We start from the raw sequence: 12,738 nt of genomic DNA on the forward strand, positions 1-12,738 counted from the left end.
CATGGGAGACCTGGAAGAAGCGCCTGGCTCCTGGCTTCATATTGGCGCAGCTCCAGCCATTGTGGCCGTTTGGGGAATGAACCAGTGGATGGAAGACCTCTCTCTCTCTGCCTCTCTTTCTCTCTCTGTGTAACTCTGCCTTTCAAATAAATAAATCTTAAAAAAAAAAAAATGACTTCCTACAAAATAAATTCCAAAACCCTTAGTATGGCACTTTGACCCAACACTGTATTTCCAGCTTTACTTCCCAGTCATATAGTATCAGGTATACACAATTTTTTTGCAATTAATATTCATTCATTCTGGGGCCGGCGCTGTGGCATAGTTGGTAAAGCCGCTGCCTACAGTGCCAGCATCTCATATGGGCGCCGGTTCAAGTCCTGGCTGCTCCACTTCTGATCCAGCTCTCTGCTATGGCCTAGGAAAGCAGTGGAAGATGGTCTAAGTCCTTGGGGCCCTGCACCCATGTGGGAGACCCAGAAGAAGCTGCTGGCTCCTGGCTGTGGATTGGCACAGCTTCGGCCATTGCAGCCATTTAGGGAGTGAACCAGCAGATGGAAGACCTGTCTCTCTCTCTCTCTCTCTCTCTCTCTGCTCCTCCTTCTCTCTGTGTAACTTTTTCAAATAAATAAATCTTAAAAAATATTCAGGCCGGCGCCGCGGCTCACTAGGCTAATCCTCCGCCTTGCGGTGCCGGCACACCGGGTTCTAGTCCCGGTTGGGGCGCCGGATTCTGTCCGGGTTGCCCCTCTTCCAGGCCAGCTCTCTGCTGTGGTCAGGGAGTGCAGTGGAGGATGGCCCAAGTGCTTGGGCCCTGCACCCCATGGGAGACCAGGAAAAGCACCTGGCTCCTGGCTCCTGCCATCGGATCAGCGCGGTGCGCTGACCACAGTGCGCTGGCCATGGCGGCCATTGGAGGGTGAACCAACGGCAAAAGGAAGACCTCTCTCTCTGTCTCTCTCTCTCACTGTCCACACTGCCTGTCAAAAAAAAAAAAAAAAATATTCATTCATTCAATAAAGATTTACCAAATGTCTACTATGAGGCTGGCGCTGGGCTAAACTTTGGAGATATAGTTGTAAATCGGCATATTTGCTGTTAAGTATTACATTTTAATGGAAAAAAACAGACAGTAAACAAGTTGCAAAATAAACAAGGTAATTAAAGATTCCTATTTAAGTTCTGTGAAGGAAATAAACACAGAATAGGGTAGAGAATTCCCCTTTGTGGATGGCAGTACTGAGACCTAAAGGATGGGGCTGAACCAGCAGTATGAGGAACTAGAGAAAGGGCCATGGGAACACAAAGTTGCACACCACATTTGACACAAAGTGCAGGCTAAGATAAAAGTTACTGGTAGAGGAGGTTGATAATATATGTAAGTAAAGCAGTGTGATTTTGTAATGTATCATGTGCAACAAAACATCAAGAAAAGGTTTTACGTAGGGATATGGCCAACTGATTTTTTTTATTAATATAAAGAGAACAGATTTAATGTTTTTCATAGGTACAATGACCAACTTATTTTTTTGAAAGACATTTATTTATTTGAAAGTCAGAGTTACACAGAGAGAGAAGGAGAAGCAAAGAGAGACAGAGGTCTTCCAAGTGCTGGTTCACTCCTCATCTGGCTGCAACTGCCAATCCAAAGCCAGGAGCCTGGAGCTTCTTCTGGGTCTCCAACGCAGGGTGCAGGGACTCAAGGATTTGGGCCATCTTCCACTGCTTTCCCAAGCCACAGCAGAGAACTAGATTGGAAGTGGAGCAGCCAGGTCTCGAACCGGCGCCCATATGGGATGCTGGCACTGCAGGCAGCAGCTTTACCCACTTTGCCACAGCGCCGGCCTCCAGCTGATTTTTTAAGAACACCTCACTATCTATGAGAACAGAGGATTAGTGTGACCTAATCTCAACACAATTGCTTTGATTGGAAAATTACTCATCCTAGAATGCTCAAATGCCAAGCCCTCCCAGCCCTGGAAACTTTCTTTGTGTGACTGTAGCACTTTGGGACAGCAATTTCCACTTTCATACTGTGCTATTATTACAGTGTGTTGATGGTGCCACTTTTTGTCCTTATAGTCCCAGTGCCTCCTCTGTACACACATAAAGGCCTTCATAACTGATTAATAAATAAGTGAATATGCAGCCCAATGTTACTGAAAGCTTACATGAAGATTCCAGAATTTAAGAGAAATAGGGATTTTTGTCGCAACTCCTAGTTGTTTTTTTTTTTTTTTTTAAGATTTATTTATTTGAAAGGCAGGTTAGTGAGAGGTAGCGACAGAGAAATCTTCCATCTACTGGTTCACCTCCCAAATGGCCAGGACTGGGCCAGGTGAAGCAGGAGCTAGGAACTTCATCTAGATCTTCCACATGGGTGTAGGGGCCCAAGATTTTGGCCACCTTCCCCTACTTTCCCAGGGGCATTAGCAGGAAGCTGGATGGAAAGTGGAGTTGTGGGGACTAGAACTCGAATGCCAGGCTTAACCCACTACACTACAACATGGGCTCCTATTTTTAAAGATTTATTCATTTGAAAAGCAGAGCGACACAGAGGGAGAGACAGAGGAAGACATCTTCTACCTGCGGATTCATTTGCCAAACCAAGAACCTGGACTTCCATCCGGGTCACCCACCGAGTGACAGGGGAGTAGTTAGCCCACCATCCGCGGTGGCTTTCCCAGGCCCAGCACATCAGCAGGGAGCTGGATTGGAAGCAGAGTAGTCAGAACTCCAAGTGCTCCAACATGCAATGCCAGCGCCGCAGGCAGTGGCTAAACTCCTTTTACCAGAATACAGATCCCTCCTAGGTTTTTAAATGTCAAATATCTGTACCATTTTTCAAAGAAATTAAAGCCCCTATTTTGTTTAAGGCCGTTTAATTCCCACAGACGGTAGGTAAGTTGCTATATGGCAACCATATTGTGTTCCTTTCCTTCAGTATGTTCCAGAAGCAGCTGTTGGGAGTGGGCATTGCTGACTAATTTTTCTTTCAAAGATTTATGTGAGAGGCAGAGTTACAGAAAGAGGGAAAGAAAGGTCTTCCATCTGCTGGCTCCCTCCCCAAATGGCCTCAACGGCTGCCGGAGCTGAGCCAATCCGAAGCCAGGAGCTTCCTCTAAGTCTCCCATGCAGGTGCAGGGGCCATCCTCTACTGCTTTCCCAGGCCATACCAGAGAGCTGGATCAGAAGTGGAGCAGCCAGGACACCAACCGGGTGTCCCAACCACATGGGATGCCGGCACCGCAGGCGATGCTTAACCTTAAGGCACAGCGCCAGCCCCTTAACGAATTTTTTTAAAAAAGTTTCTGATCTACGTTGAGTGCTCCTCGGAACTGGGTACAGGTATAAAAGTTTAAGAGGAAAAAAACCTGCTTCAAAATCCACTTCATAATTTGGGATGAAAAGAGGCGGAAAGCAACCCCCTAACTTAGAAATTAGGCCGGCACTCACTGTAAGCATTTTTCGTCCGCTACCGTAATTAGCAGAAAGGCACGACCTCCGCCCGCCACAACGCGGTGCACTTAGCTCGCAACCAGCTCAAAATGGCTGCAGGAACAGTTCCGGCTTCTTCCCGAACTAGCCCCGCCTCCATTTCGTATTTTCAGCGCGCCAGGGGGCGGGACTTAGAGGTAGCCTTTGATTGGTCGACTTGACTGAGGCCCTTTCCCCTCTGCGACAGTTTCCCGAGGCGCCTAGTGAGCGGCAGAGACGAGCGCTCGGAGGCAACATGGCGGACGTGCTGGATCTTCACGAGGCCGGGGGCGAGGATTTCGCCATGGATGAGGATGGGGACGGTGAGGGGAGAGGAGGCGGCTACGGGAAGCGGGGAAGGTGCGAGAGCGGGCGCAATAGGAAAATTCTCCCTGACTGGGATCCGGGATCCGGGTCCTGGTTGGGTTAGAGACCCCACCCCCTCTGGGAGGAATGGGGGCGGTACCGGGAAGGGACTGAAACTGGAGGTGGTGGCGGCGTCGGCTTGGGAAAAAACTGTTTCAAACGATGTTTGTTTTTATTGTTCATTCTTTTTCTTTTGGGGGCTCCAGAGAGCATCCACAAACTGAAAGAAAAAGCAAAGAAGCGAAAGGGCCGCGGCTTTGGCTCGGGTGAGTTGGGGGAAGATGGGATAGAGGGGTCAGAAAGGGCGAGTCAGGAGATTCGGAGTCTCTGCCCGACAGACGGGGGAACGGTGGGAGAAGGGGGAAGTTTGCGGTGATCTCTTGTGTGTCTCTTATAGAAGAGGGGTCACGGGCGCGGATGCGGGAGGATTACGACAGTGTGGAGCAGGATGGCGATGAACCCGGACCACAACGCTGTGAGTGAAATGAAACCTGTGGGGATTTGTGTCTGTAGGCACATAGGAGCAACAGAGATCAATACAGTAGGGGTGGCATCAGAGATAGCTTAACCTTAACCAAGGCTCTGGAGTCTGCACTGAAGTGTCTTGCGGAGACATCTGCCTCTCGTGTGCTCACCCAGCTTTCCTACTTTTCTCAACAGCTGTCGAAGGTTGGATTCTCTTCGTTACTGGAGTCCACGAGGAAGCCACTGAGGAAGACATTCATGACAAATTCGCAGAGTATGGGGAAATAAAAAATATCCACCTTAACCTGGACAGACGTACAGGATACCTGAAGGTATCCTGATTGACACTTGATTGCTGCGTGTCTTCCCTTTAAACAGCATTGGTAGTTTACCGCCCATGTTTGTGTGGTTGGCAGAGTAAAGTTAAAATAAGATGATATTGGAAATTGATTTTGTTAGACACAGCAAAGAGACAGAAACAGGCATACGATATGTATATAGTAGGAATAATGGTATACATTCACCCTTGGAAATGTACCAGTTTTTCTACTTAATTGTGAGTTTAGATTTGAGAAGATATTCAATGAGGCTTGGTGCAATGAGTGTTTCAATACCTGTCTGTTCTCTTGCCTTAGGGATATACTCTAGTTGAGTATGAAACATACAAGGAGGCCCAGGCTGCTATGGAGGGGCTCAATGGCCAGGATTTGATGGGACAGCCGATCAGCGTGGACTGGTGTTTTGTTCGAGGTCCACCCAAGGGCAAGAGGAGGTAAAGTGGAGAGGGAAACACTATCTTGGTGAAGGAAGTGTGAGCAGAACAGAACAGGGACATTGTGTCATGTCCATCTGATGAACTTCTCGTCTCTCTTTATGCTAGAGGTGGCCGAAGACGCAGCAGGAGTCCAGACCGGAGACGACGTTGAAAGCTCCTGTGTTATCCAGGTGGTCTCCGCAAGATTCCGTTTGGCCATTCAGTCTTGGGAGGAATAGGGCCACTGAAGCTCACTGTTTATATTTAACGTCTCACCCTATCAGTTAGTGTTGTTTTTTTTTTTTTTTTTTTTTTGAATCATGAATAAATGTTTTTCTTTTGTTTTCTACATTTAAAATCATTTTTCCTGTTCTGATATCGAAAGTCTTGAGGCACTGTTTATAGAAAGGTGGTATGGGTCATTGTGAAGATACTTCTCCCAAGGACTGAATTCTATGTAAGTTTCTATAGTAGGCCAGCACCGCGGCTCACTAGGCTAATCCTCCACCTGCAGCGCTGGTACTCTGGGTTCTAGTCCCGGTTGCTCCTCTTCCAGTCTAGCTCTCTGCTGTGGCCTAGGAAGGCAGTGGAGGATGGCCCAGGTGCTTGGGCCCTGCACCCGTATGGGAGATCAATTTCCAGGAGGAAGTGCCTGGCTCCTGGCTTCGGATCAGCGCAGTGCGCCAGCCGTGGCAGCCAGTTGAGGGGTGAACCGACGGAAGGAAGATCTTTCTGTCTCTCACTGTCTAACTCTGCCTGTCAAAAAAAAAAAAAAAAAAAAGGCTTCTATAGTAGACATAGTCTCAAGTCTCAGAAGGGTTAGAGACATGGCTGTATTTATTTATTTATTTTGTGGATGCTAAGAGCGAGGGTAGAAGTGAGTGAGATGTTTGTAAGATTCTAGACAGTAATTACTCTGGTCCTGTGTTCTGGGTTGTGAGCAAATGGGTGTTGTAGGAATGTCTCTTTCGCTTTTCTTTCCCTTTTTGATGTTATATTTGTACTTCCAGCTGTCTGAGGGCTTGAATCTTGTTGGGGCATGCTCCCTGTCCTCCTTCCCTAGAGGAGTATATTTAAGTCATTGATGCCTTCTTCAACAGCCAAGGGCATAGGTCCCATAGAGGAGGGGATCCAAAGGAGCCTTCAGGAGGCCAGAGAGGAAAAGATGGGGCTTAGGCTGGGAGGGACTTCTGTTATCATGGAAGGGGAGAGCCAGTACCACACACCCAGTAGGTAGTATGGTGTCCAGCAGAGGACGAAGGCCAGCTAGATAGGTAGGGCCAGTCACAGGGCCCAAAGATGAACATGGGGTGATTGTCTAAGGAGTGGTAGAGGGCAAATTGACCAGCAAAGGCTGAGAATTTGGAAAATATACTCAAATGCATAACCAGTTCAACTTAGTGTGAACTGCTATATGGATAGTGAGAAGGAACTCTCCCCCACAAGGAGGAGAATGCTGCACACCCTGCTCTTCCCATCCTGCCAGTGTGGAATCCTTTCCCCTCACAGGGTAGAAAAGGTTTTGATTGAGATGCTCTGTTATATGAAGCCACCAAGTCTGCTGTAAGACTTGACTGTGAGCCGGCGCTGCAGCTCACTAGGCTAATTCTCCGCCTTGCGGCGCCGGCACACCGGGTTTCAGTCCCTGTCGGGGCGCCGGATTCTGTCCCGGTTGCCCCTCTTCCAGGCCAGCTCTCTGCTGTGGCCAGGGAGTGCAGTGGAGGATGGCCCAAGTGCTTGGGCCCTGCACCCCATGGAAGACCAGGAGAAGTACCTGGCTCCTGCCATTGGATCAGCGCGGTGCGCCAGCTACAGCGCATCAGCCGCAGCAGCCATTGGAGGGTGAACCAATGGCAAAAGGAAGACCTTTCTCTCTGTCTCTCTCTCTCACTGTCCACTCTGCCTGTCAAAAAAAAAAAAAAAGACTTGACTGTGTTCAAGGAGTCTACTTACTACCTTTCATCCCAGTCCTCACCTTGCTAACAGCTTAGCAAAAGCTATTAAGAATTGAAAGCATTCAATAAGATCTCCCCCATCAGGTGCTAGGGATGTGGTTAGGATCTCATTTTGGTTTAGTGACTTTTCGATAGCTGTTATGTAGATACATAAATAATCTGTCTGTTTAGAGGGCATGATTCTGAGGGTAAGGAAAAAGGCTTGAGAATTGGAATCTCACCACAGCTCCCCTCTCTTGTTTGGAGACTGGAAACACTGAGGGTGATTGATCTGGCTATGACAGATGGCCATGGCAGTCACACAGAGGCAGCAGAAGGTGAGGAGGCTATAAGTAGTCTCTTGCCATCAAGCCTTGTAGCTGCTTTTGGTGACACTAAGTGAAGGAGGAGAGTGCCAGCCAGCACGGTGGGCAGTATGGAACAAGAATGGCTGGAGTGGAGTTGAGGACTATTGGAACTGGTTTCCAGCACCACCCAGCCTACCCCGCTGTGTCACACTGTCTCCTCCCAGTTCACCCTGAATTCCACATGGAGTGTTGCAGCACCAAGTAATGGCTATCCATAGTGGCATTTCAAAAAGCACTATCTTGAAAATATTTGTCTTCCCCTTAGGCTTGAACATGGTACTAACATTTTGTTAAAGCCTGGAACTTAACCCAGGCTTCTTAAGTATAGTTCTAAAATTACACTGTATTTATGGAAGGATGATAATCTCTACCACCTCATTAGCCGAAATGGTTTTCCTGATAGGTCAATAAATTTTGTGGGAAAAGATACTGTATAAAATCGGCCGGCGCCGCGGTTCACTAGGCTAATCCTCCACCTTGCGGCGCCGGCACGGCACACCGGGTTCTAGTCCCGGTTGGGGTGCTGGATTCTGTCCCGGTGGCCCCTCTTCCAGTCCAGCTCTCTGCTGTGGCCAGGGAGTGCAGTGGAGGATGGCCCAAGTGCTTGGGCCCTGCACCCTATGGGAGACCAGGAGAAGTACCTGGCTCCTGCCTTCGGATCAGTGTGGTGCGCCGGCCGCGGGGGCCATTGGAGGGTGAACCAACGGCAAAGGAAGACCTTTCTGTCTCTCTCTCTGTCTACTCTGCCTGTCAAAAACAAACAAACAAAACAAAACAAAACAAAAAAGATACTGTATAAAATCAATGCTGCTAAAATTTGAGGTTACTTTGCAACCACTCTTAAGTAACCTTTAGTAACTATGTACAATTACACGTGTAATAGTGAAACTTAAATAATTTTTAAAAATTTAAGATTTTATTTATTTATGTGAGAGGTACAGTTACAGAGAGAGACAGAGATAAAGGTCTTCCATCAACTGGTTCACTCCCCAAACGGATGCAAATGCCAGAGCTGAGCTGATCCGAAGCCAGGAGCTTCTTCCGGGTCTTCCACATGAGTGCAGGGACCCAAACACTTGGGCCATCTTCTGCTTTCCCAGGCCATAGCAGAGAGCTGGATCAGAAGAGGAGCAGCCACGACATGAACCAGCACCCATATGGGATGCTGGTCCTGGAGGTTTAGGCTTGATCTACTTCGCTATAGCGCCGGCCCCTAAATAGTAAAGTTTAACATTTTCCAGATGCTGTTGGCTGCCCCTCCCGCTTCTTGATAAGTAGCTGGGCTTTTGGATTGACTCAGTAATGAGTATTTTTTCAGTTCAGAGCTGAAAGATTAGAGCGCTTTGATTCCATTCTTTTATACCAAGCTGCTATTACTTTGATGAAAGGTAAACTCAGTAGGTACCAGATTCCTAAATATAAGGCATTTGGGAAAATGATTTCAGCAGGCATGAGGGACTTACGTGAAAGGAGAGTAATAGTATCAGCCAAAGCCATAGAATTTTTTATTTTTTTTAAAGATTTATTTATTTGAAAGAGTTATAGAGAGAGGTAGAGCCAGAGAAAAAGAGATCTTCCATCCACTGGCTCATTCCCCAGATGACCACAAAAGCTGGAGCTGAGCCAGTCTGGAGCCAAGAGCCAGGAACTTCTTCCAGGTCTCCCACAGGTAAAGGGGCTCAAGGAGTTGGACTATCTTGTATTGCTTTCCCAGTCCATAGCAGAGAGCTGGATTGGAAGTGGAGCAGCCGGGACTCAAACCAGCTGCCATATGGGATGCTGGCACTGCAGGCTGAAGCTTTTAACCTGCTGCGTCATAGCGTGGGACCCAGCCAGAGAATTTTAAGAACAGTTGAAGTTAACGATCAGTGTAATCGGACCATTCAGCTACTCCTGAGTGGTCTTTCCTCCTCTGTTTTTTGTATGAATATTTCTGGCTGCTTTGTTAGGTTTAGTTTTGGAGGGTTTTTTGTTTGTTTGTTATGCATAGAAGTACTGAATGTGAGTATAAAAATAGTGAAAGCTCTTGAATCTAGAGTTTGGTGCATAGCTTTGTTTATATATGTTTGTTGTATTTCCCCTTTCTCCTATTTTTATATGCAGTTTACCATCTATTGTAAAAATCTCTCTTTCAACAACTGATAACATGGAACTGTACCCTACAAAAATAATTCCTACCTACTAATACCCCCACTACACTAAGATTATACTGTTGGGCTGGCACTGTGGCGCAGTGTGTTAACGCCCTGGCCTGAAGTGCCGGCATCCCATATGGGTGCTGGTTCAAGTCCCAGCTGCTCCTCTTCCGATCCAGCTCTCTACTATGGCATGGGCTAGCAGTAGAAGATGGCCCAACTCCTTGGACCCCTGCACCCACGTAGGAGACCTGGAGGAAGCTCTTGGCTCCTGGCTTTGGATTGGCGCAGCTCTGGCTATTGCGGCCAATTGGGGAGTGAACCATCGAATGGAAGACCTCTCTCTGCCTCTCCTCTCTCTGTGTAACTCTGACTTTCAAATAAATAAATAAGTTTTAAAAATTATACTGTCAAAACTTTTTAAATTTGACACTAATTTTTTTTAACATTTATTTTCATGTATTTGAAAGGCAAAGCAAGAGAGACAGATCTTCATCCACTACTTCATTCCCCAAATCTCAAAACCGTTGGGACTGAGCCAGGCCGAAGTCAGGAGCCCGAATCCCATTTGCATCCCATTTGCATCTCCCACATGGGTGGCAGGGGCACAAGCAGTTGGGCATCACCCACTGCCTCCTGGGATACATTAACAGGAAGCTGGATTGGAAGCAGCACTCTGAAAATGGGATGCAGGCATTTCCAAGCATGGCTTTAACTCTGTACTACAATGCCTACCCTGATGCTGATATTTTAAATAACCACATGTTAGCCAGTTTATCCAGGGATGGACATTTGGTCTAGCAGTTAAGATGCCATTTGTGGGGGCTGGCGCTGTGGCGTAGCTGATAGGGCCACCGCCTGCAGTGCTGGCATCCCATATGGGTGCCAGTTCGAGTTCCAGCTGCTCCACTTCCAATCCAGCTCTCTGCAATGGCCTAGGAAAGCAGTAGAAGATGGCCCAAGTCCTTGGGCCCCTGCACCCACATGAGAAGACCCAGAGGAAGCTCCTGGCTTCAGATCGGCACAGCTCCAGCTGTTGCAGCCAACTGGGGAGTGAACCAGCAGATGGAAGACCTCTCTGACTTTCAAATAAGTAAATAAATATTTAAAAAAAAAAAAAAAAAAAAAGATGCCACTTGGAATGCCCACATCCCATATGCGAGTGTCTTGGCTTCACTCCCAGTTACAGCTTCCTGCTTAGACACACCCTAAGAGGCAGTAACTAGGTGATGGCTCAAGTGGTTGGGTCTGGTACTTGCTACATGTAGGAGTCTCTCATTGTGTTCACTGCTTTTGGCTTCAGCCTGGCCCAAACTATTGCAGGCATTTGGGAAGTGAACCAGTAGATGGGAGATCTCTGTCCATCTGTCTCTGTGCCTTTCAAATGAAGGTTTACAATGTTTATCCAAAATGACTCTAATTTTGAACCCAATATATATCACCTTCTGCATCTGTATTATACACGTGACTGGCTTGCCATTGAAACAAATAGAAACTGCAATTGTCAGTTTGGCTGTTGGAAAGGATAAAACTTCATCTAGTCCATCATCTTGTGGCCCATGGATTTCAAGTAACTGAGTCCAAGCCTTATAGTTAGTGTTAGAGCCTAGACTCGGAAAACAAAATAGGCAAATAATGCAACAGAAACTTTGGTATTTGAAATCCTAGTCTACATCTAAAATTTGCTTCATAAAAACCAACTTTACCGTAATTCCTACTGGACTGTGGCAGCAGGTTTCTATTTAATGCTTGGGGTGGTAGAGGTCCTGTTTGCAACAAACGGTTGGAAGCAATATTTTTTTAGTCCTTAGAACTGTTGCCACTGCAGGTGGCATCTTAACCCACTATACACCTTGTGTTTCCAGTTTTAACAAACTCATTCCACAGTAAGAGTTAAAAAAAAAATCAGAATATCTTCCCTACTTTGGTGTCTTTCCACTGTCCTCAAGGTAAAGCACAAACATTTGTGATCTGGCCCTTCCTTTTTAGATCATTACTTAGCATTTTCTAGTCCTCAACGTTAGCATCAATCACTTCGAGATCCCCTGCCTTCTGTACTCCTTATAATTTCTCCTGCTTTAAGTTGTCTAACCTCTATCTTTGAACAAGTTTTTGTTTGTTTGTTTTGTTTAAAGGAAAGGTTTATTGTTGTTGGGGGAAGCCCGATGGCCCAGGGGAGAGGGTGAGAGGGCAAGAGAGAGGAGGAGAGCATGAGAGAGCTGACAATCAAGTTTTAACGTCTCTGGAACAGCAGGGGCTGGGGGTGGAGTGGGGGATGTGTTCTTTAGCTCCTTACTTTAGCATAACACTTCAATTGCTTCACTTGTCTCAGTACTTTCATTTATTGGAGTCAGGACACTGTTGCAGTACCCTTAGCATTTTAACCTGAACACAGATTTTTTAAATGTATGAATGAATGTGCCACCAAGTTTTACCCAAAGCATGACTTCACTCTTTGTAATGGACTCCGGTGTGTTTCTTCCCTCACCTGAGTTTCTCTGCACTAATCTGAGGGTGGTGGAACTGGGAAGATGTAAAAAGGTGGAGACAAAGCACGGTGCAGTGATCCTGAAGGATAAGGCCCAGGGTGTTCTTTAAAAGTAGGCTCTTTTTTTTTTTTCTTTTTCAGCTTTTATTTAATAAATATAAATTTCCAAAGTACAACTTTTGGATTATAGCGGCTTTTTCCCCCCATAACCTCCCTTCCACTCGCAACCATCCCATCTCCCACTCCCTCTCCCATCCCATTCTTCATCTAGATTCATTTTCAATTATCTTTATATACAGAAGATCAACTTAGTATATACTAAGTAAAGATTTCAACAAACTACACCCACACAGACACACAAAGTATAGAGTACCGTTTGAGTAGTAGTTTTACCGTTAATTTGCATAGTACAACACATTAAGGACAGAGGTCCTACATGGGGAGCAGGTGCACAGTGACTCCCATTGTTGATTTAACAGTTGACACTCTTATTTATGACCGAGGCTCTTGTCATGAGCTGCCAAGGCTATGGAAGCCTCTTGAGTTCACCAACTCTGATCTTACTTAGACAAGGCCATATTCAAAGTGGAAGTTCTCTCCTCCCTTCAGAGAAAGGTACCTCCTTCTTTGATGGCCCGTTCTTTCCGCTGGGATCTCACAGAGATCTTTCATTTAGGGTTTGTTGTTGTTGTTTGCCACAGTGCCTTGGCTTTCCATGCCTGGGAAACTCTCATGGGCTAAAAGTAGGCTC

General features: G+C 46.6%; 1 protein-coding gene and 1 long non-coding RNA gene across 3 annotated transcripts; one reads left to right on the forward strand and one right to left on the reverse strand.

Annotated features, from left to right (window-relative positions):
- Nucleotides 1-1,449: 1,449 nt before the first annotated feature.
- LOC138850551 (uncharacterized) lies at nt 1,450-3,584 on the reverse strand. Its single transcript, XR_011390470.1, has 2 exons — nt 3,457-3,584; nt 1,450-1,748 (listed from the first exon to the last, which is right to left on the reverse strand). It is a non-coding gene; the product is annotated as an uncharacterized lncRNA (long non-coding RNA).
- A 101-nt stretch (nt 3,585-3,685) lies between these two features.
- RBM8A (RNA binding motif protein 8A) lies at nt 3,686-5,420 on the forward strand. 2 transcript variants are annotated; one of them, XM_002715645.5, is made up of 6 exons: nt 3,686-3,800; nt 4,050-4,109; nt 4,241-4,318; nt 4,504-4,640; nt 4,944-5,080; nt 5,189-5,420. In XM_002715645.5, the coding sequence occupies exons 1-6, from the start codon at nt 3,734-3,736 to the stop codon at nt 5,232-5,234; spliced, it is 525 nt and encodes a 174-aa protein (XP_002715691.1). In that variant the 5' UTR covers nt 3,686-3,733; the 3' UTR covers nt 5,235-5,420. The 2 variants fall into 2 exon arrangements, with proteins under 2 accessions (XP_002715691.1, XP_051713294.1); XM_051857334.2 differs by having other exon boundaries at nt 4,244-4,318.
- Nucleotides 5,421-12,738: the final 7,318 nt, after the last annotated feature.

Source organism: Oryctolagus cuniculus, chromosome 7 (assembly GCF_964237555.1).
Source record: "Oryctolagus cuniculus chromosome 7, mOryCun1.1, whole genome shotgun sequence".
NCBI classification, from domain to species: domain Eukaryota; kingdom Metazoa; phylum Chordata; class Mammalia; order Lagomorpha; family Leporidae; genus Oryctolagus; species Oryctolagus cuniculus.

Bases quoted from the DNA above. Each gene is read 5' to 3' on its own strand.
- RBM8A (XM_002715645.5), top strand. From the start codon at position 3,734: ATGGCGGACGTGCTGGATCTTCACGAGGCCGGGGGCGAGGATTTCGCC. The intron at 4,641-4,943 runs GTATCCTGATTG...CTCTTGCCTTAG, and splicing joins GACGTACAGGATACCTGAAG to GGATATACTCTAGTTGAGTA. The intron at 5,081-5,188 runs GTAAAGTGGAGA...TCTTTATGCTAG, and splicing joins CCACCCAAGGGCAAGAGGAG to AGGTGGCCGAAGACGCAGCA.